At 48.6% G+C, this 19,671-nt stretch overlaps 1 protein-coding gene across 1 annotated transcript in view; it reads left to right on the top strand.

Moving 5' to 3' along the window:
- Positions 1–19,671, top strand: part of AMD1 (adenosylmethionine decarboxylase 1) — a 114,908-nt gene that overhangs the window by 23,729 nt on the left and 71,508 nt on the right. The window contains exon 2 of the mRNA XM_086927378.1: positions 5,186–5,272. Coding sequence (XP_086783504.1) covers positions 5,186–5,272 — 87 coding nt within the window. The remainder of the gene's footprint in view (positions 1–5,185; positions 5,273–19,671) is intronic.

Genomic DNA, 19,671 nt, shown 5'->3' with positions numbered 1-19,671 from the left:
AGAGTACCCTCCCAAGAACAGACAGAAAAGAGAGAGAAAGGGACCATAGAACAAAATAAACTAAAACAACCCCCCCCCGCACCCACCACCCTGCACACCTGTAATGGCTACGGCCAACCCCTCTAACAGCGTGCCTGTCGACCAGGAACTGCCCCACAGAAGGGAAAAATATAAAGAGGAGAGCGACAAACACACTCCCGGACTCCCTTACCCCCCACCATTGGCGATCTCCCCAAAGCATATCATTCAACCATTAAAAGTGGAAAGCACGCGTTCAGCTGGGGAGGACATCAACCAAGTCCAACCACCACCCGGAAGGAGCCCCAGGCGAGATCAAATCCGCATTAAGACACATGGCGACCAAGTGACAATAAGTTCGAGAGAAAGAATACAGCAGTCCAGTCGGAGCAATGGTGACGTGTTAAAGCCGGATACCAGATGAAGTCAGCCTTGGCCAGTGCGACTCCGCGCAAAGCCCCATGTCCTCCGAAGCACAATAGGCAGGAAACAGTCAAAATATCCGCGGAGGTGCGGGGTAGCTATATCCAAACAAGGACCAGGCACAAAATGGCGGAGCCCACAGAACCAGCAGGACAAGATGGAAAGGAAGGACCGACTTCTCCAAGAGTCCAGGAAGGGCTCATTTGCAGCGAGGGTCCGCCGGACAGGGAGCACATAGAAAACACCATTGATAATAACGGGTGCAAAGTAACGCAGGGGAAAAGAATCCGGATGAGCCAAGGCAGGGCGCCAGTCGGGAACCTCAAAGCGATGGGTCAAGTCCTCCAACGATATCAAGAGATGTTGATCACTTGTCGCAGGGTCGTCGTCCGGTCCTAGGCGAATGTTTTCCAGCTTTTTCGCGAGCCGGCCATACGTGACGGTGAACTGGGTACGGAGCGCCCCAATGGCGGCCATGATGGACCTCAACAATGGTGCGCCCTCTGTCCGCTCCATCCCCCGGGCCACAGGGACAAAGCGGGACTCGAGCCCCGGGATCACTACCAAGGCTCTAGGCACACATAAAGCAGACGTAGACTGCGGGCGCTCTCATCACCGGCAGACACTGCACCTTCTTCAGCCGCGGGGGATAGCCCTTCGACCTCGTCCCCCCAGCAAGGTCTCCGGGCAGCGTCCCCAGACCGCGGCTCGGGGTGATCGCCGTCCGTCACGATAATATATCTTCGTCGCCTATTAAAGACTGGATTGCGATGCAAAGTCTCAAAATCCAAAGTCGCAGGACCGGACCCCGGACTCACTGCCGCTGTTGATCAATGGCAATCCGGGAGGACAGGAAATCGAGGTCCCGGCGGCAGCCCCGAAATAGGCCCAGGAGGAAACACGACAGAACTTTGTCACCCAAGCAGCTAGAAAGACCGGGTTTGCACCAATGGAGTCAGGCAGACTTCATACACCCAGGCGCCCGGTGGTGGAACAGGATGGACAGCAGGATATATCGACCGCCGGTGAAGGTCGACGGAGCCGGGAGCTTACGCGGCCATCTTGAATCGTTGAGTTGCTCCTCCCCCACGTTGGGGAAATATTAAACCGTGTTTTGGCAAACCAAAGGTCAGGGAGCATGGGGGCATTGGGGTCTGGCAGCACTGCAAGTCCACTTGCTGTCCTGCGCCAATGTGGAAGGCAGGAATGCACCATATTTATAAAATATGATTAAAAGCAAACACTTCACAGCCCAGTTGTTTACTCTTTACACTGCCACTCAAAAAAACAACTTTGTCATCACAAAGGTTCGAGTGATTCACCGGTCTGAAGCACCCTTTACAGTTCCAGATTAAATAATGGAGATTCAAACCCCATTTGTTCCCAAAGCTGTTACAAACATAGTGGCCCTTATCCCCCAATCAGACGACACCATGCTTAAGCTGGACTAAAACTTCCCACTATAGTGGCATCTCTACTTTTTTTTTTCATCTGCTCCCCCACTGACTTTATTTTAGTTATTTTCTTTCTGCTTTTTTTTATGCAGAGCTGACTGTTGGCCTACTGACCTGTTCACATTTCCCTCCGATATGCCTGTTTCCTTGTATCCAGGTCCTACAGTTGCCATTAAACCGTTGTACCATTTTCATCAATATATGTAAGGATGGCACTTATGCTTAGATTGCGATTGATCTCTATTGCTCTTGCTGCTTTAAGCAATAGATTTCTGATGAAGCCCTCATATACTTTGAATGTTGACTTAATTTATTTGGCATTTTGACGCTTGTTTGGGCCTCTGATTTATGTAAATTATATATTCCTTCTCTGCTCTCTGTATTGCTTTTTACTTTTTATATTTCATAAAAACATAATGGAAGATTTGGACCTAAAGAATTCAAATACATTGCACAAAATCAGTTACAAACTCGATTGGAACACAGGTTCAGGAATTAGTTTGTGGAGTCGAACGAGTGCAGATGAAATTAGACAGCAGAGACACAAGTGTTAAGTCCAGCACAAGGTGATGTGAAGAATGCTTGCAATTTGACCACTGGCAATCGCTCAGGGTAGCATTCCAACTCATCTTTTCCCCACCATGCCACCTCAGATTACACCCACTCATATGCTAATTAGCCCGGACCCTGCTGCAACCGGACTAGTGCAACCTGCCTGACGAAGTAATATTGGATTGCTAGTCTTATGGTACAGAGAGGACCTGGCTTGGCAGTTCAGGCTGAACTGGTCCTGTCCGAGACGGGTCAAGGCTGATTTGTATGACTTGGCCTAACTGAGGTGTCATGACGGGCAACCGAATGATGGTTTTGAATGATACGCCAAGCAATTGCTAGTGGTTAGATTTATTGCAAGCATTAATCCCCTCACCTTTGTGTGCAAGTAGTGACTTTAAAGTGAGGATCACTGTGGTGCTAGACTTCAGTGTCCTATTTAATGTATTAGAACTACATTGTCTGCTTTCAATATGGCCTTTCCAACATTGACTTTTCTGTATTAGACTGCACCTTAAATTCCATCTCGTGATGGGTAGGGGTTTAGAAGATCTAAAGAAATTGCAAATTTTCTAATTGCCAACTTGGATGGGATGGTGGCAAAGGAAGCATACATTTACTTTACATTTGCCAGTGGGTTAGAATAGTTTAATTTAAAGGTCATCCCTCTGTCAAGTCTAATATATAGTTATTTGGTGTATTGGAACCCTGAATGTTGCTTGCTGATATAGCCTCCTGTGCAAAGCTTGTGCCAGGCTGAGACCTGAAACAATCAAGGCTGCCAACTAGGTTTGAGATTTTTATAGCGGTTGCACTTAAAGTAGTGTTGCAGAAGAGGAAACTTAATGGGAAAAAATGTAACCCGTACCGGCAGAACAAGGCAACAGTCGGGGAGACCTGCTACGGGTAAGCTGATGGGGATTCCAAAATTGCGATGTCCTGTGATGAAGGCTTTTCTCCTAACCTTAATGACTAAACCTTAAACCTGACTCCTCCAAAACATGCAGCTTATGGGCAGTGCGGTCCAGCCGAAATAATAAACCGCCAATACCTGGGGGAGCAGGTCTTCCGAGAGCATGTAGCGGTTCAGTCGTACGTGCAGATCATGGGCTCCTGAATAAGAATATCCCCTTCAGATGCCAATGTGCAGCCCAATTGGTCAGTGCCTTCATAGCGTGGTGCTTACTTGTACCTGGAAGGGGTGGGAAGGAACGGTCTAGTGACATATCAAGGATGCTGTTATTGTCTCCCCCTAAAAGCATGGGGATGTTTAGCCAAGGTGCAAGTATGTGTGATACCCTGTCAAAGAATGCAGCCTGTTCTGTGTTAGGAGCATATATCGATGCTAGCACTATTTGTCGGCCGTCCAGAGCTCCTCTAACTATTACACATCTCCCCTCCGCATCCACTAGAGACAGTGTGATTGTGAATGGTACACCCACCCTCACCCGTATTAGTGTACCTCGCGCAAATGCGGAGTACCCTGTGACGAATAACTGGCTGCGCCAGCGTAAGCATTGTATCTCTGATTTGGCCACGTGGGTCTCTTGCAGCAAGGCACTTTGTATATGATGTAGCTTGAGGTATGAATAGATGTGATAGCTATGCGACAGCGAATACAGACCCCTCACATTCCACGTATCTATCTTAATTAATGACAATCCCCACAATGCATCAAGTAATCGTGTGACTGCAGCAGCCCAACAGACTCATACGATTGTATCACCTGCGGTTTGATATTAGCGAGCGTAGATTCCAAGGCAGTGGTGCGGTCTGTTAGTTTCAGGTGATCTGCGTGCAGATGTTTGAGGCTTGCAGCAAAGGGGTTAAAAACAAGCAAATCTCACTAAGAATGACTAGGATTAGTCTCCTAGCTGCATGTCCCGTACGACAGCAGTATACCAATACATTGAAACCCATCCGATCCATGGTGAAAACAGCAGAGCTGGGCAGCTGTCATGAAATGGCTACCCACCCTCTGCACACGTGACTTACCGATTGGAGCCCTGCGATTCTTTGAGCACTTTAAGCTTTCCTGCGTAGGGCAGTTAAACAGGTTTGACAGATGTGCTCTGTGCCAACCCGAAGAGAGACACTGATACATACTACATAAGGTTGAAGAAGCATAGTACTTATCCCATGTATTTTTCGAAAGACAAATTTATAATAAAAAACAATGCACGAATAGTCACAAGTACTTTAGAAAGCTGCTGAAAGAAGTACAAAATATAGATGCCACATTTTCAGTTACTGAAAATGACTCGTTTGTTTAGTTTACATTAGAACTTTAATTAAAGCAGTTGTTTCCACAGGTGTTATTTTCCAGACATTAATTGCTTAGTTTAGTGTCATCCATATCAGGCATCTTGCACGGATTTCCAGTTAAGCATTCTTCGCGTTTGCTTACAGGTCAAGTTAAAGGAAACTATCAGCCACTGATCTAGACATTAAGTTACATGTCTGCTTGCTTGCCTTTTATTTAAAGTTGGTGGCTCTCAAACCACTACTAAATTCACACATTTCAGTTATTTGCATATTCTACACCTTTCACTGTCATACGTGTCAAGCCTTTCCAAGACGCCGTTGCTGACTTTTTTGGCATTTTATTATTCATCATTGGCTGCTGGATTGCACGAGTTCACAATTACTGAATGAGTTGGTATCAAATGCGTTTTGTTTTTTACAGCAAAAGGTTAGTGATTGCAAGTCTGGCCTAAACTGTGTCTTGTCTTTTCTAGGTTTGAGTGGGACAAACTTTTGGAGAATGTGCATTGTTTGATCATAAGTGTGACAAAAACTGACAAGCAGGAAGCTTATGTACTCAGGTAAGCTATGCAATTTGTCACGTAGCATTATTTACAAGTCATCTAGCATAGTATTTCACATTAATGGTTTTATTGAATTGGACTGCTAATTCGACCCTCAGCATATTTTCTAAAATTGTGTGAATCACTAATTACTGAATAGCGTTCTGATTTCGGAGAAATGTTGATACAAATGTTAACCATGCTACTTGTAGGTACAAGCTTAATTACTTTCACCCTTTCAGAGCACGCTACAATCTAAATATCACCAAAGAGCAGAGTATACATTATAACTCGCCTGTCTTTTACTTGCTGTGGGGTATGGTTGAGCCTTACTGTATCGAGTTTTATCCTCCCAAGTGCCACGGGCACATATGCACAGCATTACTGAGATTATTTTTTACGCTTGCATAGATGTTAACTAACCTCAAGCAGGTTAGCGCCTCTGGGTTCTGTGTGTATATATATTTTGTGTGTATATATAAAGCACCAATTTCCAGTTTGTTGTCCTAGGAAAAAACACGCTCTCTCGAACAAGACACTCTGGTGTCAACGTGTGTAGAGAATGTTCTGCTCAATAAACTGCAAATTTAGTGCTGGGAATGTGCGTGCTTTCCTTGTACAGCTAACTGGAAATTGGCGCTTTAAATGTTACTGGGGGGTCCACACCCGGGAACGCTCTACTCTCAGGGGTCGTGTGCTGTCTACATCTTTTCGCCTAAATATATGTATTACACAGTGGCCATCACCACTGTGCAGTAGAGTTTCTACAAGAGCTTTTTTTGTTTGCTTCATTAATAACTTGCACAGGTTAATCTTCTCAACTTTTTAAAAACAAAGTTCATCGACCCAATCTCCGAAACAAGCACAATCAAGTTGTGGCTGCCATGACTGGATTTGGGGACAATGGTATCATTGAAATGCGTGGTAGAGAGCCTGCTTTTGGGGGTTACACAATGAGCACATACTACCAGTGATAACAGATTTTAGCCAAAATATATAATTTGTTGATGGTACCATACTTCTTTTAGTATGTGCTTGATGGTGGTTTTTACCCTTTGAAAAAATGCTTATCCTTAGCTGATATTTGATGAACCATGTTGGAGGCTTTTTTCTTCCTGATTTTCTCAGAGGTTATGGAAAGTACTCAAGAAGCCGAAATGAGAACACATTTTCCATAAGTTTACACTATTTCTCTCAGCTTTGAGAATAAAGTCTGCTATCAGCACTCGGTTGATTCACTAGTGTGCTACTGTAGCTTCCCACAGTGTGCTAATGAACACCTATGGCGCTAACATTATGTATTTGACAAGTGTGGCATATCTGAAGCCTTCATAACTAGTGTTCTATATTTGAGTGTATCTAGCACACATGAACGCCTTGGTGAAATCAGAGCTGTAAAACTGAAATAATTTCCTGCAGAGTATACAGCAGTAATACTGAGGTGTCTTTGTTACAGAAATTAACTAATGCTCTAAAAAGCTACGGCGAGGTCACATTTTCTGAGTTCTCAAATATCATTCTCTATTCCAGTAAACAGTATAATATGCAGGCTCAAACTAACATCCAAAATCAGCAGCATTTTGTTAACTCCTTAGTAAGCAACTGCATGGTCACTGCTGAGGTCTAATGAACTAGTAGAACATGAATATTTTGTATTGAAACTAAAGTAAAGCATTCATGAACAAATTTTTTGTTGCAATAGGAGCAGTTGAATTTAAAGCTTTCCCTGAAGAACAGGCTAAAGTAAATAACCATAGAGATGTTAATGCAGGCATGAAATGGGAGGGTTGAAATGAGTTAAGGGTTTTTAGGCATTCATGGCATAATGTATTAAAGGGCTAAATATTTGAGAGAAATGTGCATACCTACAGTGTCCCCTTACCATATCTTTGCCTAGCCTACCTTACTCAGTCTCCAATATGCCATCATTTAAAAATAAGTTTTTTCACTGAAGTTTTTTTAAATTAGCATTTTGTTAAAATTCATCATTCCAACAGCATAACCCGCCAGTATGATACGTCAATCCTTAATTTTGGTGCAATCATAAAACATACAGTATTACATTACGCATTAGTTGGATCCCTTGTGCATACAACAATATAGCTTACATTAGGTAAGTGACTTCAGGAGCTGTTGACAATTTAGGATATATACACAAGTGTCTGAAATCAAGACGTTCCGTTGTTACCTCAGAAGACATAGTCCAAGCCGTCATAAATATACATCAAAATTCACCACCTATTAATACATAAAGGACTGTCGCAGGTCATTTAGTGCCCAGTAAACCCACCATCTATCACAAGGTTGAAGGGTGTGCCTCCGTCTCCAACTCTGCAGCAGCCTTCTGAATCTGTGCCCATTGTAGGAAAGGCTTCCAGATGTCGCGGGCCTGGAGGTGGGTGGCATGAGCTCCCAGAATGTAGTCAGTTGTGTCCATATGTTACAGCGGCCAGCCAACCCCGACCAATGGCGCCCTCCTCCTACCCAACACACCGCCACCTGTCTCTTGGCAAATATTAAAAGCAGCGCGTGCAGTTTGCGTGTTTTTGGCGGAGTGTCTTTAACATATCTCAATAAGCCTAATATGGGATGTCAGACTGCCCCACAATTTGATTCACTGAGGTAAAGATTTTAGACCAGTAGTCAGCGAGTGCCAGACAGGCCCATGCCACATGTAAAAACGTGGCAGGGGAAAATCCGCAGCGCCACAGCCCTCATTTTCTCTGAGCCTCCTCCTTTGTAAACTAATGGGTGTTCTATAGAATCTGTGTAGATATTTGAAATAGATCAGCCTCAACCTATAGTTTGGAGAAAGTTCAGTGAGCTGCCCACAACAGAATTCCCATTGTGCTTCAGTTAGTGTGGCTGGCAAGTCGTTCTAGTATTGCATTGACTTGGGATTAACCAATGGTGCAGAGTTCTGAATTTGTAGTCTTGTGACCAACTTGCGGGGGGTATGGGTAACCTACCAAGTTATCCAATGCGGGCAGCACTGCGGGAGCCGACGGGAAACTGCTGCTTAGAGCCCTACACGCCATTCGGAGTTTGTGATACAAAAAAAGCTCAGCGAAGGGCAGTCTGTCCATTGTCTGCAGATGGAGGCCTAAACTCATTATCTGGAAACAGATCAGCAAAGGTATGAAGATGTAATTTTTGTACTAGGGATATGCTAATCCCATCAGCAATAAAGGGCAACAGCGGGTTTTGTGCCAGTGATATCGAAGGGGCGTATAATATCGTGACTCCCGCCCTTTTACGCAGCTCCTCCCATGCCCATCTCAATGTACCCTCGGTGTCTGTCCTCCATGGGGCGATGTGCCGGTCGACAGCCACCTTTAGAGGAACAGGTGCAACAGCATCCTGTTCCACTGCTACGTGAGATTGAAAGGGCGTCGGATGCACCCAGAAATGCAAATATTGGGCCTGAGCGCAGAGCGCGTACAAACGCATGTCCGGGGCGCCCATGTCTCCTTGACGCAGTAGGTGTCAACATATCTCAAGATACCCTGGCCTGTCCACCCGCCCATGCCAAAGTACTGAGGTGCGACTTAATAGTGTTAAAAAGCTGCGACGTAAGGGGAATCGGGATATTAGCAAACAAATATAAAAACTTGGGCAGAATTACCATTTTAGCTAGGGCTAGCTTGCCAGTTGGGGACAGTGGCAAGCTTGTCCATATTTTGACCTTCTCCTCTAGCCACACAACAGCTCTTCCATAGTTCAGATTCCATATTTCCTGTATATCCCAGCTGATCCATATGCCCAGGTATTTGACCGCTTCTGCTTCCCACTTCAGGGGCTATTTGGAATTAACCCTCGACATACTCTCAGTCAAGGGGAATATCACAGATTTTGACCAATTCCGAGATACCAGCCAAACCCCCCAAAGCGAATGCATTCCCGCAAAACTGGGTCCACATTATCTTCCGGCTTGACAAGGTAAAGGGTCACGTCATCTGTATATAGGGATATCATGAGGCTCCTTGAGCTGAAGCCTATGCCTCGGGTCATGTGTTGCTGTCGGATGCGGGCAGCCAGTGGTTCCATTGCTATAACTAACAATAACTGGTAGAGGGACATCCCTGCCTTGTGCCTCGTGATATAGGAAAGTGATCAGAGCAGCAGCCCGTTCGCCCTTATCCAGGCGCTGAGGGAAGTATAGAGCAACCGTATTCTATTAATGAAAAGCAGGCTAAACCCCATACGACCCAAAATGGCAAATAGATAGAGCCACTCTAGTGTATTGAACGCTTTCGTAGCGTCTAAAAACCACAGCAGCATGAACCTCTGGGTGTAGATAATGTAAAACTGAAAAGATGGTACGTAAGTTATGTGATGTTGTTCTCCCTGGGATGAACCCTAACTGGTCAGGGAGTGCAACCATAGGTATCAGAGGCTGTAGCCTATTGACAATCAGTTTTGCTAGTATTTTAACATCAACATTCCTCAGGGAGAGGGGTCTGTAAGAGTCCATCTCCATCTCTGACTTTCCGGGCTTCAACAAAGTGATAATTACAGCTTCCCTCATTGTATTGGGCAGTATTCCCTCCTCCAAGGCTTCCGCATACACCTACAGCAGTCGGGCACCAATTCTTCCACATAGGTTTTATAACCTCGACAGTAAATGAGTGTTCCATATATTTTCTGTGGGTTTTATTAAACTAAGGTAAGCTAATGCAATCGAGTCCATAAAGGACTGCAATCCCTCTGGGCAGGTCTTTTGCATTGCAGTGTAAAGATGGGAGTAAAAAAAGGAGAATGCAGCCAAAATTTCCTCCTGCCCCCTCACCGTGATGTCTAATGTGGTGTGTATTTCATGAATGTATGTTGTGGATCTGGGTGGCTTTATCATACTAGCCAGCTTGCAGCCTGGTCTGTCTCCCTCCCCGTATCTCCTCGCTTCTGCGTGTTGACCCAGAAATGTAACCTCACGCTGCGCTTCCTCATTATAATCCAGCAGCTTGGCCTTCAGCAAGCCAGTGGTTTCCAGTCCACCAGTTTTGTATAATTGCTCCTCCAGTGCCCTTATACTAGCCTCTATGGAGACAAGCAAACATAAAATGGAAGGTGCACACTGTGAGAAGTTGGCCCGAATGCAGCGTTCGCTATTCTAGCGACCGCTATGTATCGTTCCAAACGACCCTTATGGTGTTTGGTTGTAAGTCAACCTATAGACCAGCTATCCTAGTAGCGTGGATACGAGCAGTCTAAGGCTAAAGACTCGAGAGGGCGTGTTAAGCCAGCTGTTATACCATCACATACCCCTTGAACACCAAGTGAAAGGACACCACACAAGTGTTATGAAAATAAACAGTATATTTATTAAGAATCACAACAGCCCTGCACTCTTTATGAGGACAGGGTACCAAGCACAAACCAAATCTCTTAGGAAAATACTTCAAGTGCACAATTAAAACAAGTGTCCGGAGACACGGAAAGTTTAGTGGTCTCGGGCGGACCCGATAAGGCAAGTCGGAAGCGAGGGACTCAGGACCCTAGAGTAAGGAGGCTATGCAGGCACCGAAATGACCTAGCCACGAGGGCTGCGGCTGCACAAGTCTTACAGGCGTCGGGGGTCTTCGCTGACGAGCCAGGAGCCGGAAGAAAAGGAGTTGCTGGCCGGCGACCAGTGATGAATAGTTCGTAGAGATCCAAGCCTGGATCAGAGATCGTTGATACCTGAAAGCAGAGGGGACCAAGTTCGTACTACTAGCCAGTAGTCAGAGGGTACCAGGAGGGCACCGGTTGGCCGTCACCTCGACCAGGTGAGTGGGCGACGCTAGGCTCTGCAGTCTCACGGACCAGGAGGCGTTGTCGGCGACCAGGATGGAGGTGCGAGCTGTCCCACGAAGGATGATGCTGTCGGCGTCGCTGGGCCCAGGATTGGGGCAACAAGCCTTGGCAGATCTCAGGGCCACGTGGTAGGCCTAAGATGGCGTCTTGAATGGACCAGGAGGGTCCGGGGTGCTCCTCTCGGAACAGGGAGCAAGGGCCGATCTGGAGCAACCAGACCAGCAGAGTTGTTTGTCGGTCGTCGTCAAGGAAGGGCACAAGCCAGCGGCTAGTGACCAGACAACGTGCTGAGCAGCGAGCAGAAGGGCCCCACGCAGATCGTGGAGATGCTGGGAGACTGCACTTCGGTGCTGGAGCGGCTCAGGGTCGGGGCTTCTCGGACCCCAGAGCACTCACCAGAGAATTGCTTCGATGGTCGTGCTTGTTAAGAGCGTGCAGGTTCTGATGATGGCCGGTCCCTCGAGGTCTCGTCGCACCCACAGATCACAGCTGAGCTGATGACGTGGGTAGAGGTCAGAGGTGCCAGGGAAGCCGGTTCTCGTCGAGCTGGGCCGTCGGATTCCTTGAGGAAGGACTTACAGCAAACCGCAGAGTTCTTAGATGGTGCCCGCTGATGCAGGGTGACTACTCCTTAGTCACAAGGGAGAAATCTTGAGAAGAGTCTCGAATGTCCTTTCGTAGAAAGTAGTTCTTGATTCAAAGATGATCTAATTTGGAAGGGTCCCCGCTCCGGCCTTTATTCTAAAGAAAGGGGTGGGTACATGACTAGGTCCTGCCCTAAGGGTGGGACCAGGAAGGGGGGTAGTTACACCCCTCTCCCCTGCCGGACTTTCCCCAGGCCAGGGCTGGCGCCCCTGGAACTGGTTCTGACCGGCAGATGCGTAGTGAGCACCGGGGTGCCACTCCGCAGTCACCTTCTCGCAAAAGCCCTACCTACCCAGAATACACAAACCCTGTCTGGGACGGTGCGAACACCGCCCTCGACAGGAAACCCTTTGTCCAAGTGCTCCTCGCTGGAAGGACTCCCAGCAGCAGGAGGTCAGACTCGTGTCTGTGGTGGCAGCATCCATTTTGTGGAGCTGAGGCTTTAGTTAACTTTAACCGGGGTTCACAGTTACGTACATGTCGTGTCCCTCTAGAAGGGCGGAATGCTAACCTCGTCGCCAGAATTGGTGAGAGGGCAGCATCCCGATTCGTATGACACCTTACTCGACATGCCTGGATAACGCGACACCGAAGTTACCGATGTGGTACGCGTTATCATGGAACAGCCATTGGGTCTTGTTTCCGCAAGCTGCAACCGGGCTCGGCTCGGGCCAGAACCTAGTTCACACGAGCCCACGCACTCTGCCTTCAGGATTGTCAAGGCCTGCCATAGGAGTGACTGATAGGAGCTCGGGTGTCCAATGTATGGTTAGATATAGAGCTACTATACCTAAAGCAAAGGGTGATTACACGACTTTGCCCCAGCTGTCATGCAGCCAGTTGTGTCAAATTTAGGAGGCCAGCCAGGGGTGGCATAATACATGCTGCAGCCCCTGGCGGCCCTGGGTACACCTATGCCCTGCGTTACGGGGTCTGATAAGGTGGCCCAGTACCAATTGGTAAATGCACCTAAGGTACATATCGTAATTTAGAAAGAGAACAGCCAGGCTGTGGGTCTGATTGGCAGGCCCACAGCCAGAGAAAGTCGTAAACCAGTGAAACAAAAGCAAAAAATCTGGGTGATCATAGGATTGCAGACCCTACTCTCCTACATGACCCCCCCCCCCCCCCCCCCCCCCCCAAACGTCGGAACAATAAGCTAACCTTGACCAGGTGAGTCTTCTTGTTCTAAGTGGAAATATCTGGAGAGCCCATCGGCATTGCCATGATCAGTACCAGGTCTATGTTCCACTGTAAAGTCCATCCCCTGTAGGGAAATGGACCACCTAAGCAGTTTGGGGTTTTCACCCTTCATCTGATTTAGCCACAAGAGGGGCTTATGGTCGGTCTGAATCTTGAAGTGAGTGCCAAACAAGTATGGCCTCAGCTTCTTCAGGGCCCAAACCACAGCAAAGGCCTCCCTCTCAATAGCTGACCAATTCTTCTCTCTAGGGGTCAGCCTTCTGCTTATAAAAGCAATGGGCTGGTCTTGACCATCAAAATTCAGTTGAGAAAGAACAGCTCCCACACCCAACTCAGAAGCGTCTGTTTGGACAATGAATGGTTTGGAGTAGTCTGGACTCTTAAGGATAGGCGCCGTGCACATGGCCTGCTTTAGGTCATCGAATGCTTTTTGACAGCTCGCTGTCCACTGAACCTTTTTTGGCATTTTCTTGCTTGTCAGTTCGTTTAATGGTGTCACGATGGAACCATAGTTCCTGACAAACTTCCGGTAGTATCCAGTCAGGCCCAAGAAAGCTCGAACCTGAGTCTGGGTGGTTGGAGGAGCCCAGTCCCTGATTGACTGTATTTTGCTCTCCAGTGGCTGAACCTGGCCTCCACCTACAAGGTGGCCCAGGTATACAACCTGTGTCTGCCCTATCTGGCACTTGGTGGCCTTGATAGTGAGGCCTGCTGCTTGCAGAGCCTCTAACACTTTCCTCAGGTGGACCAGGTGATCCTCCCAGGTGGAGCTAAAGACAGCAATATCGTCTAGATACGCCGCACAGAAGTCATCCAGCCCAGTAAGGACATGATTCATCAACCTTTGGAAGGTGGCAGGTGCATTTTTCAGACCAAAGGGCATCACCACGAACTGATAATGCCCACCAGGGGTAGAAAATGCGGTCTTAGGCTTGGCGTCCTCAGCTAACCTGATTTGCCAATACCCAGCTGTCAGGTCAAACGTACTTAGGTAGTTGGCCGAAGCCAATCTATCGATAAGCTCGTCTGCCCTTGGTATTGGGTGGGCGTCAGTCTTAGTGACTGCATTGAGACCCCTGTAGTCTACGCAGAACCTCATCTCTTTCTTACCGCCCTGGGTGTGAGGTTTCGGCACTAGAACTACGGGACTAGCCCAAGGGCTATCCGAGGGTTCAATGACTCCCAGCTCCAACATTTTCTGCACTTCACTCTTGATGCAGTCTCTAACGTGATCAGGCTGCCGGTAGATTTTACTCTTGACGGGCAAGCTGTCACCAGTGTCAACCTCATGGGTGCACCAATCGGTCTGACTGGGTGTTAGAGAGAACATATGTCTGAAAGACTGAAGAACCTGTTTACAGTCTTTCTGTTGATGTTCGGAGAGGCTGCCACAAAAGACAACACCATCGACCGATCCATCGTCAGGATTCTGAGTGAGCAGGTCGGGGAGAGGGTCACTCTCCTCTTCCTGTCCCTCATCTAGGGCCATGAGCAAACTCATGTCCTTCCTGTCGACATATGCCTTGAGCCTGTTGACATGAAGCACCCTGTGGGGGCTCCGGGGAGTTCCCAGGTCGACCAGGTAGGTGACCTCTCCCTTTTTCTCCAGGATGGTGTAGGGCACGGACCATTTGTCCTTGAGTGCTGCTGGGGCCACTGGCTCCAACACCCACACCTTCTGTCCGGGCTGGTAAACAGTCAAGACAGCCTTTTGGTCATGCCAAGCTTTTTGGAGTTCTTGGCTGGCCTTAAGGTTTTCAGATGCCTTCTCCATGTATTCAGCCATCCGCGAGCGGAGGCCAAGCACATAGTCCACTATGTTGGCAGCAGGCTTTTTGAGAGGTCTCTCCCATCCTTCCTTCACCAAACATAGGGGTCCTCTCACAGGATGCCCGTACAAAAGTTCAAAAGGGCTGTAGCCAACCCCCTTCTGTGGGACTTCTCTGTAAGCGAATAAAAGGCAGGGGATCAGGACGTCCCATCTACGCCGAAGCTTTTCAGGTAGTCCATGAATCATCCCTTTGAGGGTCCTGTTGAATCTCTCAACAAGCCCATTGCATTGTGGATGATAGGGTGTGGTGAACTTGTAGTTGACACCACATTCCTTCCACATAGCAGTTAAGTAGCTCGACATAAAGTTTGCACCTCTGTCGGAGACGACCTCCTTAGGGAAGCCCACTCTGGAGAATACTCCAACTAGGGCTCTTGCCACAACAGGTGCTGTAGTGGTCCTAAGGGGAATAGCTTCAGGATACCTGGTGGCATGATCCACTACCACCAGTATAAACTTGTGCCCTGATGCTGTTGGTGGTTCCATGGGACCGACGATGTCGATCCCCACCCGTTCAAAGGGCACCCCCACCACAGGCATTGGTATAAGGGGGGCCTTTGTCGTGCCACCTGACTTACCACTGGCTTGGCAAGTGACACAGGAGCGGCAAAACTCCTTGGTATCTTCGTTCATATGAGGCCAGTGAAAGTGTGAGACAAGCCTGTCCCACGTTTTCGTCTGGCCTAAGTGACCTGCTAAGGGAATCTCGTGGGCCAAGGTAAGTAGGAAACCACGCTGAGACAAGGGTACAACCAGCCTCCTGGTCATGCCAGGCTTGGGGTCTCTTGACTCAGTGTACAGGAGTCCATCTTCCCAGTATACCTTGTGGGTACCTGTGGCGTTCCCAGCAGCCTCAGCAGCAGCCTGCTGTCTGAGGGGTTCAAGAGAAGGGCAGTCTAACTGGTCCTTCCCCAGGTCTTCCCTTGAGGGTCCCCCTGAACCCAAGAATTCAACTTGATCAAGTTCGAACTCCCTAGGCTCAGTTTCCCTCAATTCCTGTAGGTCAGCCTCCTCTGAGACTTGATCCACGACCTGGGGCAAGGGGGAAGGCGCAGCCTTAACCCTACCGCTCTTTTTCTTGGGAGGTGTCCGGTCCGTTGTTCCAGGATCCAGCACCTGTTCAGTGGGGCATTTCCTGACCTGTGACCTGGTCACAGCGAACACATGTGCTGGCAAGCCTAACATTTCCATGTGAGTCCGGTGCTCCACTTCTGACCATTGTGATGACTCCAAATCATTGCCCAACAAACAATCCACTGGGAGGTCTGAACTAACTACAACCTTCTTTTGGCCAGTTACCCCTCCCCAGGAGAAAGCTACAATTGCCATACTGTGATTGGTAGTGACATTGCTTGCATTGGTCACCAGGAATTCTGTACCTGGCATGATCTGTCCAGGGTCCACAAAGTTAGGTGTCACCATGGTGACACTGGCACAAGTGTCCCTATAGGCCTGAGCCATTTTTCCGTTTATGAAAGGCGTCTGTCTGTATTTGCCCAAAGTATTGGGACTTACGTCAGGGGACATATCCACATCCCCTGTACTGACAAGGACAGCCTGAGTGAGTGTGCCAACTAAGTTGTCACGCCCCTCAGAACCCAGGGTTAACCCTACTAAACCCTTGGGAGGTGCACTACCACTGCTGGCTGTACTAGGGGGCACAGGTGCCTTAGGGGCTGCAGTGGCAGGAGTCTGCCCTCCTCCTTTCTTGGTGCACTCACTAAACCAGTGAGATTTACTTTTGCAGTACTGGCACCATCTTTTGGATTGGCCTTCTTTCTTCTTTTGGGGAGCCTGACCCCCACCCTCTTTGGGTTGTTGGGGACCTGTCGAAGACTTCTGGTCATTTTGTTCCCCCTTAGAATCTTTACCCTTCTGGTCTGCTTTCTTCTGACCACCTTGATTCTGGCCCTGGTTCTGTTTAACTCTTGTACGAACCCATCTGTCTGCCTTCTTTCCCAATTCTTGGGGAGAGGTCAGATCCGAGTCGACAAGATGCTGATGCAACAACTGGTTCTGACAATTGCTTAAAATTTGCTCTCTCATCATCAAATTATACAATCCTTCGTAATCAGTAACCTTACTGCCCAGCAACCAGCCTTCAAAAGCCTTAGTGACACAATCGACAAAGTCAGACCAATCTTGAGACTGCGTTTTCTGGGTATCCCGGAACAGCACCCTGTACTGCTCCGTGGTTAGGCCAAACCCTTCGAGTGTATTCTTCAAGACGTGGTAATTGTTAGCATCCTCCACCCTTGTGGTGAGGAGCTTCTCTTCCTTTACCTTCAAAGGAGAGCCACAAGATAGCTGCCCACTGACCCTGGGGAACACCTTGCACAGTGCAGGCCCTCTCCAAAGCAGTAATCCATTTGTGGATGTCGTCCCCTTGTTTAAAGGGGGGCACTATCTTACCAAGGTGTTTCGTATCAAAACTCCTTTCCCTATTGCTAGGTATAATGCTGCCACCAGTGGGGACTGCCCCACTTAACTGTTGCTCTCTAGCAAAGGCAAGCCTTTCTTTGGCCAGGGCAAGTTCTTCCCTTTCAATCCTCAGATTAGCTGCCCTTTCTTTAGCTTCGTACACTCTCCTCTGAGGGGCCGTCATCCCTCTTTGAGAAGAGTTGTGAGAGCCATTGGTTTGAAGGGATCTGCCAGAGTCTCTTGACAGAGATCGGGCTCGTCCATTCCCAATGTTAAGCTGACCTGATAGCGGCCCCAGGGGTCCCCCAGTACCACTGTCATGTTTGCTTAAGTTGGACCTGCCTAGTCTAACGACTTCTACCTGTCCCTTATCTGCCTCATCCCCAGAGGGATCCTCATCCTCATCATCCTCCACATCTTCGTTCTCAGTTGCGAGGTGGATGAGGTCAGGATCGTCTCTGGTTCCCTCGAGGGGAGGCATGTCTCCTTCTGGATTAGAAGAGCTGGGAAGGATCTCAGCTTTTCTGGCATCATAAGTCTCCAAGAGACCAATCAGAAAGGACGTTGTGGGGTTAGACCCCTGCTTGATCTTTCTGGAGTGACACACTTGTCTTAACTCCTTGAAGCTCAGCACAGTATATCTTGAAGGGATGACCTGTGGAGGGTCAACTGACACAAGGGGAGACTCAGAGTTTCCTCCTTTGTCCGACATACTGTTTCTAGTGTGGTGTAAGTGATGCACCTACCTACACTATGTGTTTACCTACCGATCCCTTGCTAAGAGTTGCAGCCAAGGTGTGCTAGGCCTTGAGGAGCTGCAACAGCTGGTTCAGTAGAACTCAGAGTATTCTAAGTTTAGTTATATGTACTAACAGTACTTATGTGATCTTTCAACAAGATATTCTTAGGATACGTGTGGTAAAACAACAGCAAGCTCAAATCCCAACCGCTGCTCACCAATGTGAGAAGTTGGCCCGATATGCAGCGTTCGCTATTCTAGCGACCGCTATGTATCGTTCCAAACGACCCTTATGGTGTTTGGTTGTAAGTCAACCTATAGACCAGCTATCCTAGTAGCGTGGATACGAGCAGTCTAAGGCTAAAGACTCGAGAGGGCGTGTTAAGCCAGCTGTTATACCATCACATACCCCTTGAACACCAAGTGAAAGGACACCACACAAGTGTTATGAAAATAAACAGTATATTTATTAAGAATCACAACAGCCCTGCACTCTTTATGAGGACAGGGTACTAAGCACAAACCAAATCTCTTAGGAAAATACTTCAAGTGCACAATTAAAACAAGTGTCCGGAGACACGGAAAGTTTAGTGGTCTCGGGCGGACCCGATAAGGCAAGTCGGAAGCGAGGGACTCAGGACCCTAGAGTAAGGAGGCTATGCAGGCACCGAAATGCCGAAGTTACCTAGCCACGAGGGCTGCGGCTGCACAAGTCGTACAGGCGTCGGGGGTCTTCGCTGACGAGCCAGGAGCCGGAAGAAAAGGAGTTGCTGGCCGGCGACCAGTGATGAATAGTTCGTAGAGATCCAAGCCTGGATCAGAGATCGTTGATACCTGAAAGCAGAGGGGACCAAGTTCGTACTACTAGCCAGTAGTCAGAGGGTACCAGGAGGGCACCGGTTGGCCGTCACCTCGACCAGGTGAGTGGGCGACGCTAGGCTCTGCAGTCTCACGGACCAGGAGGCGTTGTCGGCGACCAGGATGGAGGTGCGAGCTGTCCCACGAAGGATGATGCTGTCGGCGTCGCTGGGCCCAGGATTGGGGCAACAAGCCTTGGCAGATCTCAGGGCCACGTGGTAGGCCTAAGATGGCGTCTTGAATGGACCAGGAGGGTCCGGGGTGCTCCTCTCGGAACAGGGAGCAAGGGCCGATCTGGAGCAACCAGACCAGCAGAGTTGTTTGTCGGTCGTCGTCAAGGAAGGGCACAAGCCAGCGGCTAGTGACCAGACAACGTGCTGAGCAGCGAGCAGAAGGGCCCCACGCAGATCGTGGAGATGCTGGGAGACTGCACTTCGGTGCTGGAGCGGCTCAGGGTCGGGGCTTCTCAGACCCCAGAGCACTCACCAGAGAATTGCTTCGATGGTCGTGCTTGTTAAGAGCGTGCAGGTTCTGATGATGGCCGGTCCCTCGAGGTCTCGTCGCACCCACAGATCACAGCTGAGCTGATGACGTGGGTAGAGGTCAGAGGTGCCAGGGAAGCCGGTTCTCGTCGAGCTGGGCCGTCGGATTCCTTGAGGAAGGACTTACAGCAAACCGCAGAGTTCTTAGATGGTGCCCGCTGATGCAGGGTGACTACTCCTTAGTCACAAGGGAGAAATCTTGAGAAGAGTCTCGAATGTCCTTTCGTAGAAAGTAGTTCTTGATTCAAAGATGATCTAATTTGGAAGGGTCCCCGCTCCGGCCTTTATTCTAAAGAAAGGGGTGGGTACATGACTAGGTCCTGCTCTAAGGGTGGGACCAGGAAGGGGGGTAGTTACACCCCTCTCCCCTGCCGGACTTTCCCCA

This window comes from Lissotriton vulgaris, chromosome 6, assembly GCF_964263255.1.
Source record: "Lissotriton vulgaris chromosome 6, aLisVul1.2, whole genome shotgun sequence".
In the NCBI taxonomy this organism is placed as follows: domain Eukaryota; kingdom Metazoa; phylum Chordata; class Amphibia; order Caudata; family Salamandridae; genus Lissotriton; species Lissotriton vulgaris.
Note: the sequence above shows the minus strand (reverse complement) of the source record. Positions and strands in the feature narration are given on the sequence as shown.